The 20,918-nt window shown below is 44.3% G+C and overlaps 1 protein-coding gene across 6 annotated transcripts in view; it reads right to left on the bottom strand.

Moving 5' to 3' along the window:
* Positions 1–1,021: 1,021 nt before the first annotated feature.
* adgrv1 (adhesion G protein-coupled receptor V1) overlaps positions 1,022–20,918 on the bottom strand; it is a 107,616-nt gene continuing 87,719 nt past the window's right edge. For all 6 annotated transcript variants that reach the window (XM_086205892.1, XM_086205893.1, XM_086205896.1 and 3 more), the window contains 5 exons: positions 19,812–19,969; positions 12,925–13,046; positions 7,655–7,840; positions 5,399–5,576; positions 1,022–1,467 (listed from right to left, as the gene is read on the bottom strand). In XM_086205892.1, coding sequence (XP_086062018.1) covers positions 1,349–1,467; positions 5,399–5,576; positions 7,655–7,840; positions 12,925–13,046; positions 19,812–19,969 — 763 coding nt within the window. In that variant the 3' untranslated portion in view covers positions 1,022–1,348. The remainder of the gene's footprint in view (positions 1,468–5,398; positions 5,577–7,654; positions 7,841–12,924; positions 13,047–19,811; positions 19,970–20,918) is intronic.

Genomic DNA, 20,918 nt, shown 5'->3' with positions numbered 1-20,918 from the left:
ACGTCTAAAATTTATGACGCAGATTCACGTATTTTCGGTCAGACCAGGCCACGTGTAGGCAGACTTGATTCTGGGCCTCTTTAAGGAGAACTCGGTGCCGACAGGCCACCGTGGAACCTGCTGTTGAGTGTAAAATCGTGACCCTCACTCGCAAACGTACACCTGAAGGAGGCCAGGATTGTTGTCTCTCCTTCTCCATAGATTCCTGTCAGGAAATACTGACTCTGCTTCTTCTAAATCTAAACTTCGTGTGGAAAAAGAAAGATAAAATTTCTCTCCTCCCTCTGCCTGGTAGGGGAATGATGTCATTAGCCTGAGGGAGCATTTGGTTTTGAGCTGCTCCCTGTAGTAAGGCGCTTTTGCAGGAATCACGACCTCAAGCATCACCCCAGCCTTGGTCGAGGGGTGGGGGCATAACCAGGGAGGAGGCAACGACTGCCTCTTCAGTAACTGTTGGAGATTTCACACAGAGGCCCTTTGTTGAGCAGTAAAATTAGCAGCCAGTTGTGCAACCAAGTTCAGGGGTCGAAGTGATGGAGGCGAAGGGGTGAAGTGTTGGCACAAGGGTCAAGTAGACACAGGGGTCCAAGGAGATCAAAGCTGCTGTCATAGATGAAAGAGGGATCCCTGCTTGATCAAAGACCCTTAAAATGCATATTAGGTTGAGTTGCATTCGTACCTGAAAGCTGCATATCGATTCTGTGTATTTTAGTAGTATTTACTCCTCCTCTGCCTGGCAGTACTCACATTTCTCTCACTCGTTTGCTCTCCGGTGCTGTTTGTGAAATTCCTGCAAGGCAACAATAACAGAAATATCCTTCCGCGGGGGGGGCGGGGGGCGGTGACCTCTGACCTCCTCAGATGCTCACTTACCTAACCCTCAGAGGGGACCCCACCCCAACCCACCGACAAGTAGTAAACGCCGCAGCTTGACCTGTAATAAAGCAGCATGAGCAGTAAAATGGAATCAGCCCAGTAAAATATACAGTTAATTATTTATTAACATGTTACATCATTCCCTTCCCTAGCAGCAGTAGTTGCTATCGCCTTTGCTATATCGCTACCAAAAAAAAAAAAAAAAAAAAAAAAAAAAATCCAAATATACACTCATAAAACTCCATCAAGGACTTTAAAAAATTAATTTAGTCAAACATTTTTTATATAGGGTTCATACATTTATATATAAAAAAACAGATGTACAGTAAAAATCACATTTCTATATGAAAATGTTCTATTCAAAAAACTGTTTTAGTGCAAAATAATCTTTATAATATAAAAATACTGCTTTGTAATTGTCCTGTTTGATTTGAGGAACATGGTGTGTGTGTGTGTGTGTGTGTGTGTGAGGTTAGAGGTGTGTGTCTGCGATGGGGATTCTTCTCAGCTCCACAATCTGGGAGTTGGTAACACTTCCTCCATCGTGGCTGCCGGGGATGGACTCGTTGTCGCTGACGTTAAGGCCGGTCCCTGCGACACACGGGAGGAAAGACCAATCAACCATCGGATACGCGTTAGCCGGCGCCCGCGGCTTCTTAGCCAATCACAGCCAACCCACAAGTCCGTTTATCATCCGCAATGTTGACAAACTGACACATTTGTCAAACCAATGCAAATACGATATGATGTAACCGCCCGTTTACTTTATAACCTTCAAGTTATCAGCACGTTGAACCGTACAGCCATCGGTCACCGGAATGAGTTGGAGGAGGAGCCAGGAGGAGCACCGTTTATGGAAAACCCGATCACGACATCGATACATAGAACACTTATATTTTAAAAATACTTTATTCATGTATGTTTTTTGTTCTTCTGTTACTTCACAGCAACAGCACACGAACCCTCCATCAGAAAATACACTGTATGTATTTGTATTTGCAGCAGGTAGTTTTGCAGGATATGTAATTATTAGTATCTAACCCATTAAATTTAAAGTATATTCAATTTAGTTGAGGTTTAAGTCTCCGAGCACCGAACCGACAGCAAGATGGCGGCTGTACAAACGCTGAGTGCCGTCTAGTTCTCGTCTACATCCTCAAAATAACAGACGCATTAAATTTTTTTTTTTTGCATAAAATCAAGACTTTTAGTGTCTTGATTCAAACTAATTCAACTCAAATTTATTTCTGTGGTACAACTGAAACAACTGTGGTACAACTGCTCAGACCTGAAGCAGGAATCAAAGTAAAATGACGGAATAAATAAGAATAAAGACAATTGCTATCATGAGAAAAGAGGCCTCCAGCAAAATCAAGAGAGGACCGTTGAGCAAGAGTTCTTGACTTTGTCCAATGAGGCGGCTGGATTGGTGGGGACGACGACGAGTACTTCCCCGTTTATCTTTAAACGGCAGCATAATGCGACGTGTCCTTTCACGAGACTCCTGAGCGGTAACAGACTCCGGCAGCCGCCCTGTCACGGTCGAACCAACGCGGCGGCGATGAATGTGGGCCTCGGCGCGGGCTTGTTAACGGTTCACTACCAAATGAAGTGTGTGAAGAGCCTCTTTACGGGGCTGCTCACTGACCGCGTCCGGCGAGGGCTCCATTATGTAATTGTGATTAGAGATTTATCTTTACTGCTGACTGACTGGTCCAGATTAAACCAGGTTACAAGTTCAGTGTGTAGAGAGGAAAGGTCAAAGGTCAGCCAGCACAGAGTCAAGGCTGGAGAAGTTAAAAAAAAAAACAAGTGCACAGGTTTTATAATCACCTGATTATTCTGTCTCACTTTGGTTTCTTTTTAAATTTTTTTAAGTCTATGGTTTTAAAACGGGACGAGTCTCGAGTTTCCTGCCTGTACGGCGCTTTTCTGTTATTTTATACTGTGCGAAATAAAACTAAAATTCCTGCTTCATGTGCTGCCAAATCAGAGCACCACCCCGACTCCAGTGGGAGGAGGTGGAGATAAGAGCGTCCTGCAAGACACACACAGACACACACACAGTCTCACCTTTTCACCACATGATCAATAAGGTGGTAGCAGGTTATCTCTCCTAGTGTAACGCTATCCCCTCGGCCTCATCCTCATGTATTAACACCACTAAGCCTCTCAAACTCACACCTGCTCGGCCGGACTTTTAATTTGTCCGTCTCCTTGGCGACAAGCTTTGTTGTTCTTGGATGCATGCCTGATGCAGGCCTGAGGCTGGGAGCCTCGAACGGGATCAAGGTTGATGTTGTGTTCAAGATTAGAAGCCGATTTTCACTTGCCCGCATGCGCTGCATGTGAAACGTGGGGCTTCTTCTTTTTGCTCTTTTATCAGATGCGTGAAACTCAATTTTTTATTAAATAAACAGAATGCGCCTCAAACAGGATAAACTGTTACTGGGCTCCAAGCCACCAGAAGCCTGGTGTTGTTGTTAATTCTACTTCCCTGAAAGTGTTTTGAGGAAAAGCTTTTAATAATCATGAGCCATTCAGCCTCTGCTGCGTTATCTTCAGGGTCTCAGCAGGCAGAGTTACCAGTCCATCCATCTTCACTCTCACAAGGCAGCAGCCTCTTGGAGGGTCAACGCTGCGGTTTCCATGACGTCAGGTGAAGCTGACAAGGAAACATGCGAGGCTCAATGGTGAGTGTCTCTCAGGGGTAAACAAGAAATACCAATCACACGGACTGACGACTTGCCGATTCACCAGCCAACAGCCCTGGAGAGCGTTTTATTATGACATAACGTCAAATACCCTGTCGCTTTAAGTCCCTGCTGATTTTTTTTTTTTTTTTTTGGAGCTAAAGACATACAATCATGCATGGCTTCACGGCTCGAGAGGACAATACTTGTTCGTCACAGCGCTGCACGCCTCCGCCGCTTCATGGCAGCTCAGTGTGACGCTACAGCTGAAGACGCTTCATCGCCACCGTCAAAAGGGTAAAACAGTTTCAAAGCTCCCGCCTGTTGAAGTGCTATCCCCTGAATTGCCTGACTAAACAACCTGGAAGGATTAATAGCACGGTGTGTAATTCCTGCTGCTACACCGGCCTATCAAACAAATACATTCAAAGAAAGCAGCTTTCTAACACAAACTGGTGCGGTGTCATTTTTAAGGAATCAAAAAGGTTGTTTTTTCTTCCCTCATGGAATAACCACGAGACAGGTTAGCCAATGTAGCATTAGCTTGCTAGCTTCCTTACATATGTCTGCTAGCCGCTGAGCAACGGTAGCTGGTGCTGGGGTTCCACTTTCACAGGGAAGGCCAAGTGCTGTTATTCCTGTTCAGAACAACTAAACTAACTCAACTTTGTGGATACGTGGAATGTCGTCATGCTTCACATGAGCACGATAGCTGGTGACAGCGTTAGATTTGATCAATACTGAACAGTTTGTCGTCCCGCTGGATTATTTTGCAGCCAAAGGACATGAAATTAATAGAAACATCTTACGTCCCTCTTACCTTGACTCTGGACCTTCATTTTTTTTATCCTTTTGTTCTCTTTGGACTCGTATCAGTTCTTCTGAATGTTCTTACGAAGGCTTTTTTTCCTTGTTTCTCCAGGTTTATATTCAAACCTTGTGCCCCATTTTACTTGTTCCGTTTTCTCAGTATTTCTTGGACTCAATTTAAAACTGTAGACTGATTATTATGTATGCAGCGTGAAACTTTTCCATCATTATACTGCTTGTTTGTGAGCAGAGGGGAAAACTACTCCAGTGGAGTCTCACAGTGTCCTGGTGGACTGAGACTCCCGTCGGCTGTTTCTAGTTCGACTTCAGCTCCAGTCTTTTACAGACCCTGTCAGTGTTTTGACAGACTGCAGAGGAGTGTGTGTGTGTGTGTGTGTGTGTGTGTGTGTTGGTGATATATTAGCGAGCCCTTAGCTCATTCAACATTGATCGCAATTTTGGAAGAATAGTTTCCATGGCAGCACGGAGATTTAAGGTCAGCTTGAAGGAGTGACTGCACAGGGCTAAAGCTAATGGATAGCACTGATGTGAATGTACACTGGAATAATCACACACACACACACACACACACACACACACACACACACACGTGCATGCACACTTTGTTAAATCCTCAAAGCATATTCTCAACAGTGTGAATCGTGCCGGGTTCAAAAAAGGAACAAATTAGGTTTTATTTTGGGAACATTTTCTGTTTTGAATGTTAAAAAGTGTGTTTGCCACATTGTCTTGGTATGTGTTGACTCTGTGCTGCACACACTGGGTTTAATTTACATTTCCTGGAAAAACATTGGCCACAAGCGCTCCATTATGTTTGTATGAGTTCAGCCTGGGTCGGGGGGGATGTCACTTATTTCTAGTGTCACAAATTAATCTTTTAAATGTTTGTGTTTGAAAACTGACTAAACTTGGAAAAGACTATCATAACACCGTTCAACCCCAGAACATTTTAACCCCTGGCGCGTGCTGCTGCGTCTGTGTGTTGGAGGGGTCCTCACCAGTCTTTAAGGCAAATATGAGGTCGTCAAACTCCTGTGACTCCTCGTCTGCGGTGACCAGGTTGGTGTTGATGAAGCCTCCCTCGCTGGTGTACGTCCCCATCACAGGGCTGGGCTTAAACACACTGCTGGGCTGGCTGCTGGGTCTCAGCGACGCCCGCTCCCAGTCTGCCGAAATCTGACACACACACACACACACACACACACACACACACACACACACACACACACACACATGTATGAGCAAACAATAAAGATGACACTGCTGATACTCCTTATTTGCTTCGATTGAAGGATGGATGGATGGACTACTACCAACAAATTAATAATCTAACTAATTATGTTAAAGAATAAAAATAATAATGAAAAAATAAATATCAATGATCTTTTTTTATTCATTGGTATTGTTTAATGCCTTGAGTGTATGATGTTGAGTGTGATTTTTTTTGTTGCTTTATTTTTTATTTAATTTTCTCATGCTTGCAAAGTCTACAATGAATGGTTTTGTCATGCAGGACAAAACTAGAGTAACCATTGAAATACACACACACACACACACACACACACACACACACACACTCTCTCTCTCTCTTAATTCAGAGAATGGCCGTGTCTGTCGGCCGTTCAAACATGTCTGATGAGTTAGGGGGTCAGGCAGAGTGCACGTCGTCCAGGCATCCAAAAGGCTGAAGGGTAACCCACAAGGTCACAGCGAGTTCATGGGGTGAGTGTGAGGTCGCTGGGGTGTGTGTGTGTGTGTGTGTTAGGGTTTCACACTAAATCAGCCGAGCACCATGGGAACGATGGTGCACAGCATGGTTAACGAGACAAGAGAGAACAGAGCTTATCAGCGCGTGTGTTTGTTCGTATTTTTGAGTCCATCCATTGTAAAGGCCTCACTGTGCATAACTGCGTGTGTTCTACCAGTTTTGGTGTTCCAGTACCAGACACCTGGGACGCTAACAGGTACAGAGACTCTTGGGGAGGTCAATTAAGCTCCGCCAGGCACCTCAGATCTGTCACAGCCACTTTCAGGAGAACAGCGACAGGATGCCACTGGCACCTCGAATCGCATTTTCAACTCTTCGTCTAATATCGCGACACCGCAACTCATCGACGCATCTCTCAGCGATCGTGGGTTCTGTCTGCTGCTGATATTCCTGGCTGGGCTGTAGCCAAATCTCAGAGAGGCTGGGGTGTGCGCTCATGAATAAAACAAGATTACTGGATTCCTACGTGTGGAGAGATTGAGAACATAAGAGGGAGAGGGGAGTTAAAGCTGCCACCTCCTCTCCACAGAACGCTCCTTATAGGGTATTCTCCAGGGATAAAGTTGACCAGTCAGTATAGAAGTGTGTATGTACAGTATGTTTGCAGCGTTTGCTTGCACAGGACATGCGGTTCAGTCAGAGGCTTGAGGTGAAAGGTCAAGAGAGAAGTAGATGTATGTGAAGATATGAAGAGCGACCGTTTCCACACGCTCAATTTGAAAAAGACAGTACGTAATGAGAATGAGTCTGAAGTCGAATGTTCCCTGTCGCTCAGCTGATGTGAGAAATGTGTGAAGAGGGAGAAGGAATGGGCAAACTGAGCCATGGGAATGAGGGCATGGGGAAAAAAAAGAGGGGAGAGGAGAGTAAAAACAGCGGACAGATGAGGTCAGAAGGTGGAAAACAGAGAGGGAAGGTTCAAGATTGGAAGCAGAATTGAGTTTCGATGAACTATGATGACAACTTACTCATAAAGTCAGTTGTTGCTCTGCAGATGGAGGGAGTTCAGCAGTACACGTGACAGCCTTAGGCCTCGTTTTAACTACAATTACCGCTTAATTATTCTTTTGCCAATAACAGCCACAACAGTGTGATACACAGTTGACCTTTGACCTTCTGGATCATTCCAGGTGTGAGATATTGTGCTAACAAGAACGGGACAGACATGACGTGACAGCGGCCCTTGACCATCTATCTCTTCTTCGATCACCCTTGAGAACCAAGTCACGGCTTGTGTCAGATAAGAAGGTTTCATTCACAAAAGCGGGACGGTGTGCACGGAGGGACACGATGTCTCCCGCCGTCGCAAAACCATAAAAATGCACGTTTGAGCAAGTGAAGCAGGTAGACTGAATTCAAATTTGGACCAGGCGGATTCCTCAGACCTCAGCCAAATATGACGTTAAAAGGTAGCGGTGTCACAGCAGTTGTGGTGTGGTTAGTCACATGTCCAGGGAGTGTGACTGGGTGTTTGTGTGTGTCGCACCTCCTCCATGGCGCTGATAAGGTTCTGAGTTGATTTACTGATGTCGGCCCCGATGGTTGTGGGTCCCCCTCCCTGATAAGTCGAGTCCGGGCTGTCATGGCCGCTCATCTCCACGGTGTAACTGGCTTTGGTCGGCCAACACAGCTGGTTGTGCATGACGAAGTACACGGCAAACACATACAAACCCTGCGGAGAACATCGGTATCAACGAGTCAGTGAACGTTACATTCGAGCAACATTAAGATTTAATTGCATTCCACGTGAGTATCAACAGCAGGCATTCAAGCACACGACTACTGAGAGGGCTACTTCATCTCTGGGACATGACATCATTGGCGCCCTGCTTCCTTAAAACTTCCTTGTCATTATCAAACCCTCTTGGTCAACAGCACCCAGGTGTGAATTATCCCAAAACACCGGAGCGTCAAATACCACAGGGCCGTCCCGTATTTCACAACACCCATCACCGGGCGATGACGGCAGCCACAGACAGAGGTGGAACGCATCAGAGGGCAGGGCGCTGAGGTGCGAATGTGTGTGTGCATACAGGTGCGTGTTTATCCAGTGACAAAACCCGGGCTGAACACATAGAGGCGGTCGCACATGCTCACTGCTGCTGCGGTGACAAGAAATAGGCACCAAATTCAGCGAGGTCTACATATGGTTTACAGAGCACCTGATACAATCAAACTGACAGAACTCCACGACTGGACGAAGCCTGCGGTCACTAAACATCTGAGGAGCAAACAATGACCTACTTTCTAATTCCTCACCATGCAACATCATCACCTGATTCATTACCGGGGGTTTTGCTGAATCAAATTAGATTCACCAAGTTGCAAGCTCAGGAACTGTTGCAGCTGAAGTTTCGGATTTCCAGAGCTGTAATTTAGTTTCGTTGGTGTTTCAACTCAACTGAAGATGAGATAAAAAAAAAAAAAAAAGTTTAGCCGAGGCCCAGAGAGCAGGAGAACCATCGGATCTGTTAACACGGGGAGGTAAACAGGACAAATGTAGCCAAGCGATCATCATTAGCCATGCCTCTGACATGGAGAAGGGATTATAAACAGTGCTGATGGTTACAATCTATTTTATGAGAACGGCAACTGGAAACAGTGTGTTTATGGGTGAACTTTAAAACCGGAACATCCAGCTAGTAAGACAGGAGGAGAACAAAAAAAACAAAAAAAAAAAGCCCTGAGGAAAGGAAAATCTCTTCTTTTCCTGGAATCTTCCTGGTTAAATTCGAAATGGGATTTGTGTGTTGTGTATGTGTGGGGTCATTTACTTCGACTGGGCAGATATCACACAGAACAGCTCACGGGTCATTAGGCGTGTTTTATAGCCTGCACTTTTATCAGCGTTCGTTCCTCCGGCTGTCTGAGAGCTGGACGTGTACCTACGGTCATGTTTGCCTCATGTTGCCTCAACATGACGTGAGATCTTTACTTTATTGGTGTTAGAAGACAGAAAGAAATCGTCCCGTCTGTGTGTGTGTGTGTGTGTGAGTCTGCAGCTTCATCACGACGACTCTACTTCAGGTGCTTAGCACAGATCATTAGCAGGATAGCGAGGAACAGGCCTGTTATGTAAGAGTCCTCTGATAACTGAAGAGGGACACGTCTTCAGAGACAGAAAACGCTGACCTAAGGAGAGCAGAGAGGACATGGCAGGTGGAAGACAGAGGCTTGGATCCAGGAAACTAGCGGGGACAAGAGAAATGTATGGGAAGATGATGGGAGAGAGCGCTGCCTGTGAGGGACACACTGCTCCGAATCATTTGTTTTCATGATCGATAACTTGAAAAGCCTATAAAAAGTCCCCCCCCCTTCAAAAAAACCCCAAAACAAAACAAAACTTGGAAAAAGTTCATCACAATTTCCAGCCTTAATGTGTTCAAACAGCTTCCAATCTATTTTTTTTTTCTTCAGTCTTCTCTGACCAAGCTGTCCTGGTTGTGTCTCTGCCTCCTCTGGTCAAACAGGTCGAAACCAAAGGACTCATCGTGTCATTATCATTGTTCTATCAAACACAACAAACAACAACAACAGAAAATCCCTCTGTTTGAGGGGTCAGGAAACAGCAACAAAAACCCCAGAGAGACAAAAGACTTTCAAAGCACTTAATGATCAGTTTTCTTTGCCGTCAATTAACTGATTGATTATTGCAGCTCTGAAGCAGAGAGTCAGAGAAACTGTTGGCGGTTGACAGAGTGAAACAGAACTTATTAATGGATGTAATGCCCCCCCCACCCCCATAGCTGATTGTGTGGATGTGTGTGTTTCTTTAATAACAACAACAACAACAACAACAACAACACACTCGTGTCCTGTGCCACATTTCTAGCAAGCTGAATGAGGAAGCGGGGGCGAAATTGAATTTTGACGGAGCATGGCGCTGCGTCTGAGAGTGACAACACGATGAGGTCAGTTTTACTGGCAGAGGGGGCGCTACGGGGAGAGATAACGAGCGGCAGCGCATGTCGAGATTCGATTAGCGTCTTTTCATTCAGTCTGATGCGGCACAGATGCAGGAGGAAGAGGAAGGAGGGCAATAGAAAATTCAATCTGTGGATTCTTACTTACTGATGCAAAAATGAAGAGTATATACACGGCGCTGAGTGGTGCAAGAGTAGGAGCTGCTCTGCTACGCATTCTTAACATCTGCAGCTCTTTAATGGTGTTCAGCTGTTGGCTGCACAGTCGAGGTAAACATGGAAAATTCTCCGAATGGAAAACTCACAACATGAACCAAACAAAAACAACCACTCGGCTGTATTCTAACAGTGTGCAACCTTTGGGCGATGGAACAACAACAACAACAACAAAAGGATACAACAGCATGTTTAAATCACAATAACGCTGAAGGAAAAAGCAACTTAGCCTGCAAAGTTGTTTAATTCCACTGTTAATTTAAACTTCCAGGTTTCACTTTATAAATTTCCTGCTATTTCATTCCTACGCAAATGCAGAGCAGGCGGCAGTCTTGAAACGATGACCCTAAACGAGTTCATGAATATCACTACATTTGGCTCTCCGTGCAACAACTGTTTGTGTTTACCAGCAAAATAAATTTTCTGTATTCTGACCTTCAAAAGATTACATTTTCATTCCACGTCTTTCTTTTCAGGACTTTGTTTCATTTGTCAGCGCGATGAATCAGGGTGTTTGAGGAGAAATCCACTCTTATTCATCATTTTCTTTCATTAAATTTTCATCACGTCTCTAATGAAAGTCCCACAATAGCCTAAAATGTCAGTTCACTTCCCCCCACAGTCTAATTAATTGATTTTTTTTCTCTCCATAAATTACAAAGTCACTCCCACATACACATGCAAACACACTCTAAGTTTTATTCTTACTGCCGATGCAAACTTAAACCCAGAGCCCCCTGTTTTAGTTCGAAAAGTCAGATGTGAACGGGAGGAATGACCATCAGGGGTTTAGTTGTTTTTCCTTTTTCTTTGTCCTTTTTTCCGCAAGAATGCAGAGTTCGAAATGTCGGCTGGGACTCGCGCATTCAGGTGCATGAAAGGCAAACTGGATGTAATCAGAGCAGGAATATTTTAACTTCAGTGTAATTCCGAGTACATCCTCCCAAAAATGTAACATATAAACCTGCGCCTGACCCTCCAGGAGCATCCCAGCGCTGCTGGTCAAGTAGAGACACTGACAACGTGACGTCACAGGGAGGGAGAGACACTGCCGGAGCTCATAAACCAACACGGACCGTTGGCGACGACATCACTGCTCCCCATAAGTCACTCTTCCAATAGGAGGCGTTTACTTTGGTGCAACACTGTTGTCTTTGCCACGTGGACGCCACATATCACCCTGGGCTACTACGGCACACTTTACAGGAAGGTGATGTCAGAGGCGGCCACAAAGACAAAAAAAAAAAAAAGAGGCCATTATTCCAAAGAGAATGACGTTTCTATACAGTGGACGCATTATTCCCTCAAAATAGACAACATTTCCTGCAAACGTCACTGAATTCACGCTGTAGTACGAATCAATGTTATTTGGTATTCAAGCCTCCGATGATCATCACTGCACCAGGATACTATTTCCCCAACAATGTAACACTGTATGAATACAAATTTGCACAATGCCTCAGGTCAACAATTTCCCGCAAGGGATCGATGAAGGATTTCTGATTCTGAAATACTGAACAGGCTCCACTGTGACATTTCTCATTATTTAACCAGTTTAATGAATCTTTCCCACTGCATATCATTTCTTAAATCCTGTATAATCACTAATAGTAACGATAGATAACTTTGTCATCATTCATGTATTTAAAATTACAACTGAAACTGAGAGGACGGAGTAAGAATGTAAACCTCAAAGTGGCTAACTGGGTTAGCTGCTTACACAACAGTAAGCCTAACTCGCCTAGCTTTGGTTTAGCGCCATGACTACACAAATGTACACTAGTGTGTGATTGTAAACAATACTTGATGTACCGTATGAAAGAACTAAACATAATCTCAGCCTGTTGTCGACTGTCATCATAAAGCAAAGCCACAAAGTGCAGCTTTACCTCTCATCATGCATGATTGCCTGTTATCTAACTCTTTGAAGTTAGCTGGTCTGAACATCTGGAGTATTCCGGCGGCTTTATCTCTCAGTATCATCATCTTGGACACAGAGGGAGCAGTGTTGTGTTGTGTAAAGTGCCCTGAACTGCTTTTGCCTGAATTGGGTCCTGCACAAATAAAATTTGATTTGACTCAAGGCCAACAGACAAAACAAAACACAGAGACACAATGTGACGACTGTGACAAGCCCCCGCTCCTCTCGCTCTGCTTCCAAATCATCAAAGAGCGACTTCAAAGTGTTGTGTAACCACACACAGAAAATAATGTCTTCCTTTTATACCCAGCGAGTGTCAAAGCACCCTTACGCTGCATTTCTCCGAGCGCTGGGTGATCATGGTTGAGTTTTCAAACAGCAACTTGTGGTTGGGATGTAACTTTTGAGATCTGGCGGCGCTTGCGCTCCAAAATGAACATCAGTGCATCTTTAATGAGGTCAAGGAAAACCGATATCAAAAGCAGCACCCTTCAATTCTGCAAATCAGAAGAGTAACAAAATTAGCGCAGCTGAAGGGGAATACAAGCAACTTTGCAGGAGATTTTTTTGGGAGATGCTGCGTTTGCAACGCGATCTGAAAAAAGAAAAGCCGTTGCATGAATTAGAAAATAAATACAATAAGCAGACAAAAACACATGTACGCTCACAAGCGGGTAAATAAAACCATGAGCTCACCAGCAGGCAGTTGAAGATGACGTAGAGGATGAGCATCCACAGGTGTCTGTAGCCCATGTGGAGTCCAGCCCACAGCCAGACCAGAGAGACCAGCAGGAACAGGTAGAGGACCAGCGGCACCTCTGGAGATCATAAATAAAATATTAGCGCTGGCTACTTCAGCAGTTATGTAACTGATCAATACTTTAATCTCATGATTGATCTCATAACTGTGGTTGATTACACCTTAGACGAATAAATGCTGTGCACTATAAATGGTGTACAAGAGGGGATGTCGGATCTAAATTGGGGCCCTCCAGGCTCTGACTCAGTACCAGACCAGAGCAGGGGGCAGGACTTGAAAACACACATACGATCAAGTACATGTACTCATGGCAGAACTCCTGTTTTCCCAACTCAAGACTTCAGCGTGGCCTTTCTAACAAGTTATAAGTACAGAAGAGGTTGAGACAGAGCTCGTAAATGATGCTCTACTTTGCACGGCTTGAAGTAAATCCTGTCCTCAAACACACACTCTCCTATGTGTACTGTAACGCCACACTCCTACAGAAGCACACACACACACATATATCATGACCTCATGGTAAAACACACACACACACACACACACACACACACACACACACACACACACACACACACACACACACACACACACGAGCATACTGTCGTCCAAACGTGGCTTATGAATTTGGACTGAGTCAAGTGTTGCTAAGATATGAGCGGGCCAGCCAGCGCGTGTTTCTAATCTGAGCTCTACTGTAGCAACTGGTGTCACTGGCAACCCAGTTTCCCGTCAGGGCTGACACACCATTTTCAGACGTATGGTGTGTCATGCAAGATGAGCTGCTGCACACCGGAAGCGGGGACTAATTAGTGTTTTTCAGCGTGCTTCCACCTGGTTCAAGGTTCTCTGTTACTTGAGCAGCTAACAGGGGACGAACAAAATGGACGCTGCAAGCAGACGGAACCAATCGGCGAGTGAGTCGTCACATCAGAGATCCTCGATATATAAAACATTGATATCCTGCGTTTTATTTCTATGCAAGCAATGCAGCAGGAAGCGATGGTAGCAGCTGTTGAAACACCAGAAATTTTGCCTTGAATATGTCCAAAGTTTGGCTGAACTCATTGGGGTTCGATGCCTGCTGGTTCAATTTATTCAGCAAAATAAGAAACAAACGATTTGATTGCCAATACAGCCATGACACAGCCATGTAATGAAACCTGCACCCAGTGTGGTGGGAAAGTAGTGAACTGTGGGATTCCAATCAAAAACTGCACAAACTGTTTCGTTGTGTTCGGACTGAAAGGCCCAGATGGAAACATAAAGATAGAAGACGAACACAAACAGGGCATGAGATCTGGAAACACCTGGACAAGCCAGTGCTGGTCCTTCTGGTCTTGTAACACCGCTCTCCTTAACTTATGACGAAAACTATAGGATGTATACAGAATGGTAATGTCAAAAATCTCACGATTTTTTTTTCCACAAATCATACTTGTGACCTGCAAAACCCTCCATAAAAGCCTTGAGTCTGAGAGGCCAAACCTCCCGCTTCTATTTCGCGTCGTTGTGAAAACATGGAGGTTTTCACCTCGCTGCTGACCATTAAATATGACCAGTAACCTGAATCTTACCTGGGGAAAAAAAAAAAAAAGCAAAGCCAACTGAACTCTAACTGCACCCCTGATGGGTTTAAATGCGGATTTGAAACCGACCTTGTAGAGGAGCAAACGTACAAATTCAAAATGACACTCCTGAGCTGAACTAGCAGTAGTTTCCTGGCTGGAGGACAGACTGCACACTTCACTTAACAAGTAGGATGGAAACACAGGGCACGGGGCCCACGTTTGCACAAAAATCCATCACTTAGGTGCAACTTCCACCAGCCTGCCGGCTCCACTCTGCCCTTTTCTTACGCTTTCTTTCCCCTTATAAGTTTTATTTGCTCATTACTTAGCTAGTTCTCCTCGTTGCTTTGGTTTTTATTAGTCTCTCGCTGTACACCCACTCTCCAAACTCTCTGTTTTTTTTGTGTGGAGTTTATCTGGCTTCACAAACTTTCTTCTGCTTCCAGCGACACAGCAAACACTTTTTTTTCTTCTTTTTTTTCACGCTTACTTTATCACTGATTCTTCTCCCTTGCACATCTGTCTCAGTCTCCTCTCTGCCCGGTTTGATTTTTCCAACCGTGTAAGCACATTCCAGTCTGTGGACAGAACAGCGCTCCCATAGAAAGAACAGGTTCCCAGTGCCAAACACAGACAGACTGCAAATTGCTGACAGACTGACTGGCTGGCTGCATGATTTCATAACAAATAGAGGAAGAGCATAGCGAGCCAATGTTTACATTAGTTATGCGAAGTTGTATATATTTGTACGCATGAATGCGTAATTATGTCCCGGCGTTAACTTGAGAGAGTTCTCAGGCAGGATGATGATGATGATGATGATGATGATGTTGATGTCACTGGTATCTTTCTGCTCGGCTGATCCGAGAACAACCAAACACTTTAATACTAAATTCTGACGTAAAACATCTCTGGCGAGTCAGATTGAGGTTCCTGGTGTGAGAAGATAAACTGAGAGGAGATTGTGGGTTCAACAAAACCAGCAGGAACCCCAGACGCTGCTGATGCAACTGTTATGGAGGTCAGCAACTGTAATAACAACCAGCTGGAATATGTGTGTGTGTGTGTGTGTGTGTGTGTATTGAGCGAACATAAACAAGCAGTGGCGTGTTTGTGAATGTTTTGATATTAACAAGGCTTTGCTGCAGTGAACATTCTCTGACTGGCTACTTGATTCAGTTTGAGGTATCTTGTATAGTTTTATGCTGACAGAAATACACCGGGGAAAAAAAGCAAACGTGACAATGAGGCTGAAACTTAACATCATATAAGAAGAAAATAAACCTAAGTAAATTCAAATTGGATTCATGTGTAATCAATCGTGTCAAACAGGGAGTTTGAATCTCAAACCTTGGTTAATTGTGCAGGAATGAGTCTTAGAACCCCCCAAAAAAGCTTTGTGAATTTCCCTCTTCTCAAAGTCAGAGGGATTTCTCAATGGGTTTTCAGTTAAATAACTGAAATAAACTTAAAACATAATTAAAAAAAAAAAAAATCTAACGACATGAATTACATCTGTAAAAAAAAAAAAAGAAAAGAAAAGAAACAAAAAACACCTCGTGAACTTAAAAGCGCTTATCTTGAAAATGGCAGCCTGAAACAAGTCGCTACATGAGCCCGACAGAGGTCACGGACATTCAACATCATCACGCAGCAAACGGAGGAAGTGCAAAGCCAGCTGTCGACACCTTCAAGTCACGCGTCCTAGCGTGGTTTGTTTAAAGTCTGACAGTAGCTTTTTAACTTCTAGCAATTTATGCTTTAAAAAAAAAAAAATCACAAAAGTGGTGCTAATTAGTGAAGAATAGCTTGCCGAACACGATTAAAAAAAAATAAAAAAAATCCCATTCTGTCGCGGTCGTAGGAAGCTAACAAGGAATGTTCCTGCAACACTGGCGAACACCAGCCACAAGCGAAAGAAAAGCTTTCATTCCAATCAGACATGTCTTAACTGAACTGAATTTGTTGAGAATTGGATCCGTTTTCTGTTTAGAGAGTGTGGTCTTTCTTTTGGGCAGAATATTCACATTCTCTGACAACACGACCAGAATTTTACACCTCGTACACAAAAGGATTCAAGCTAGGGAACCCATGGTGAGGCCAACTTCCGTGTTGGCCAACAAAAAAACCTCGTCCCCGCTGCACACCGAGACTTTATAAAGAGGATCTGCTTTTCAGTCTTTAAATTAATCACAATCTGACTCACATGTGGGCGCGTAATCTCAGTTTGGTGGTGGGTAATGGAGCCGTGACAATATAGTGTGTCTGTTAAATTAATGAGAGAGCAAATCCACTCCAAACCCCTTGTGTCAGCAACATCTACATGAGGGTTTGCATTTAACAGCCGCTGCTCATGAGAGCAAACTTGAACACTGGGCACTTGTTTGTTCCACATTACTGGTCAATCAATGATGTAAGGGCAGGTAGGAAACCCTGCAAGCCATAAAAACACAACAATGATCGTGGTTCAATCAACTCTGCATGAAAAGAACACGGTGTCTTGCAAACACACCTTGTGAGATCAGCGCGGGCTGCAACGAGGGAACGCTGCCGCTGCTCTGAGCACACACGTTTGCAGGGTTCGTTTTTTTGCATTTGATGGCAAAGCTTACAGGCAGTGTAAGAGTTCTCATCTTTGCTGAGGAGAATGTACACGTTTGCAGGCTGGAACAAACATCCAGGCACGCACGCACGCGCACACACACACACACACACACACACACACACACAAACACAAGCACACGCAAACATGCTTGATTTCAACGACGTCAAAATTCCTGCCATATCTCACATGTCCCAGTTAGTTTTTACATGTGGGCTTATCAGTGTCTCTCTCTCTCTCTCTCTCTCTCACACACACACACACACACACACACACACACACAGAGGGCCCATCAGAAGAACTTGATCGTCAATTTATACACGTGCTGCCCTGAGGTCACGTGACCTACTTACTGGAGTTTCACAGAAAAAGTTACTGAATAAATCTTCCAAACAGGTGAAGTGAATGGAGACCAACTTTCAAACGTAAAAAAACCAAAACAAAACAACAAAGTCATAAAATGCCTCCACACTGCTCGTCCCCAGTGACCCAAGTGCAACACAATTTTCCTTTCAAACTCCAGCTGTGTTTAGTGGACTAGAAGTGCCTCACATGACCGTGCATCAGCATGAGGGGGAGAAGTTAACAAAAAAAGAAAAGATTTTTTCATTTTTCAATGCTAACTATCTTTTTGTGCTGTGTTGGGATTTTTCTTTTTGACCGCTGATTCTTCTTGTTACAGATACAAGATTGCAGCCGTTAGTAAATCCAGGGCATGAGAAGGAGTTATGGCCTGATTAGAACAAGAAAATGTCATTCCCTTAAGTTTGATTTATTTAAATTTTTGACACGGTGTCGTACTGCAGACTTGTGCGCCAAAGACAATGAAAGAAGACAGAGGGCGGAGAAAGCTGAGAAAATGTAGTCCTGACTGTTGGTGGGTTTGTTTGTGTGTGTGTGTGTGTGTGTGTGTGTGTGTGTGTGTGTGTGTGTGTGTGCATCTGTGGCTGTCAATGTTCCCTTACTGCACGGAACTTGCCAGTTCTCTCGTTTTGAATCAAACTCAATTCCCATTTCTCAGTGGAAATGTTCTCTTACAGCAATGAGCTCACAGCTCAAGGGTTTCCTGCCATCTACGTTTATACTTCACACACTCCATCGAAGCTGCTGCTGCTGCTTTGAACGCCGTGCGCTGTGCTGTGCCCTCCCCCTCATTTACTCTGTATCGTTTTCTCTCTGTACTTGGTTTCAGAGGCCATAACAGGCTGCTTCCTCTCTGCTTTCCCGTCTTGAGCGACACTAAACCATTTCGTCTCATCTCAACCCAAAAACTGTACGTTGTCCTTCATAGTAAAGTACTGTTAGGTAAAAAAAAACCCAAAACAAAACAAAACAAAACAAAACAAAAACTTCCAAGGGTTTAATCTCAGCCTTATCAAGAGAAGAGGAAGCCCAGTTTTTGGTACTTCAGAGGCCACACACGGCGTGTTGGCAAAACTGCTTGCCAGCCAGAGAACTGGCATTTAGTCAGGCTTTGCTTTGTCATCGGAGGACCTCGACCGGGCAAAACAATGACACGGAGGGCCCAAAGAGGTGTGGCATGGATTTACTGTACGTGTGAGTGGACTGATGAGTCACTTTCAACCAGTTCAGAAGAAACTTGACTCGGTGACTGTTGTTTCTGGGCAAAGAAAGTTTAATAAAGTACAGTTTCAGTTTACGAGCAGTAAAGTAATGAGTGTGAACATATTTGTCTGCGTTTAAAATTACTTTTTATATGTGATTGGACAATTTTAGCCGATGATTTGAGCATTGAAATTGTTTGAAGACACGTGGCTGAATGCTTGGAAAGCACAGCTGACCTCCAACAGCTCTCAGACTTGGAGAGATTTCAGTTGGAAGAGTCTGAATCAGCTTTTTTTTTGTTTTTTTTAAAAACCCATCCCCGAACAGAAGTCCAAACAAAACTGGCACTCGGCTGTGCTGCTGGAGGGAACGAGGAGTAGTCACGCGCGTTCTTGATCTTCTCCTTCGATTCAGAAAGGACGCGGCCACAACCATTTTCAAAACCCCGGGTTCCAGTGTCAGTACCACATTCACGTCGCTCTGTCTCGGACACATCCTTGGTGGTCTACGCTAAGAAGGCCCACACCGCTTAAATATCTCGCTGGCAGCAAGTAATGGTGTCTTCAGAAAAGCGCTCCCACAGCTGGCCTCTTTAGAAACACCACCAAGCACCTACACTCTTGAGAACAGATGCACTCCATCTCATTCTATCGTTACATGTGCTTTATAGTTTTTGTTGTTGTTGCTTATTGTTCCTCCTACAACATGGAAAAGGTTCAAAAGATAAATGAAAACTGAAGCAGTGCTTGAAAAGTTTCGGAGTTGCAGGATGTAACCCGAAGTTTACCTGAGATTAAAAAAAACAACAACAACTGTTCCAGTGTTATATCATCAGACTAGCAGATACAGAAGACACTTAATTCCTGTTGAGTTTCTGCAACTGCAGGCCATAAATCCCTTGAGCACACAGAGCAGACATAGACAGAGCCTGCAGCTGAGACCAACTTAAAAACGGTACAGGGTATTGTCCTGAGGTAATACTGAAAGTACTTGTATCGTGATGTTTTATCCCAGTTTCTCTTTTGCCTGCTGAAGTACAATTTCTACATCAATAATGCATGAATGTGTGAGAGCACACAGGTACCTGTGCTGTTGGTGCGTCCACGATAAATGTCATCATAGGCCTTCCACTGCTGAGTGACCTGGTAGGCGTGGATGAACACGACCACCACGGCTACCAGACAGATGAGAGGCACCAGCACGGCGGTGCACAGAGCCGCGTAGATGTTCGGGATAAAACACCTAGAAGGGACCAAGAAGAATGAGTAACTGTTGTTTTTTTGCATCAGAAATTTGCAGAAACAGAAAAGGAGAACAAACCATGATGTTAAGACTGTGCTGTGGATGAAAGGAAAGTCTACAAGATATTACAAGACGTGATTGCTCAACATTTATTCCAGAACTTAGCTTATTTGTTCGAGTTTCACAAACAGGATCAGCTCAGTGAGACCTCTGAGCCCGCAGATCTGCGGTGTTCTTACTCAACAACAAGGGCAAGATTATATCTGAGGCCTTAAAAGTACAAGTGATACACTGAACTTGTCTGGTTTGAAGCAGAGGTGAGTGTCAGGGGGTTTCGCATTAGCAGACCTTAACACACAGCTTAGAAATATCAAAAGCTCACACTGAATTGCAGGCAGGTGGTTGGATGGAAGCACCTTGCTTGTATTCTGTGAGAAAACACGCTCTCATGATATGATCCACAGCTCCTATCACGCCAGTCGGTTCCTACTGTTTTTCTGCTGGCGAGTCTCATTTATTTTTCACCGTCTTTCAGCGTCCTTCTACTGGGAAGTCTCCAGAGTCTTTCCCAGCTTCTGACTGGATGTTGGCTGGGAAAATCAACATCCCCCTATAAAATCTTAACTGCAAAACAGCTATCAAAACACTCATGTGACTTTGTCTGTTTCACACCTGAGGCCCTGGTTTGGTGGGAGTGTAAACTACAGCCAGGACCTGGAGCCGTAGGTTTGAATGATCGCAGGGGAGTAACTGGCACAACGCTAGTCACAACATGACGTGAAGTATGCCAAATAAAGGATTGCATCACAAATACACATCCCAGCAAGACCGATAGTGTGAGAGCGTAAACATGCTGTCATATGGCTATTTGTACTATTCTGGCCTTGAGAGGGGATAAGATCTTACTGTACTGAGAGTCCCACAAGAAAACGAGATCCCTGGGATTCAT

This window comes from Aulostomus chinensis, chromosome 6 (genome assembly GCF_037954235.1).
Source record: "Aulostomus chinensis isolate RoL2024-O1b breed Wild chromosome 6, RoL_Achi_v1.0, whole genome shotgun sequence".
Taxonomy (NCBI): Eukaryota; Metazoa; Chordata; class Actinopteri; order Syngnathiformes; family Aulostomidae; genus Aulostomus; species Aulostomus chinensis.
The sequence above is the reverse complement of the archived record's forward strand: the minus strand, read 5'-3'. Positions and strand labels throughout refer to the sequence as shown.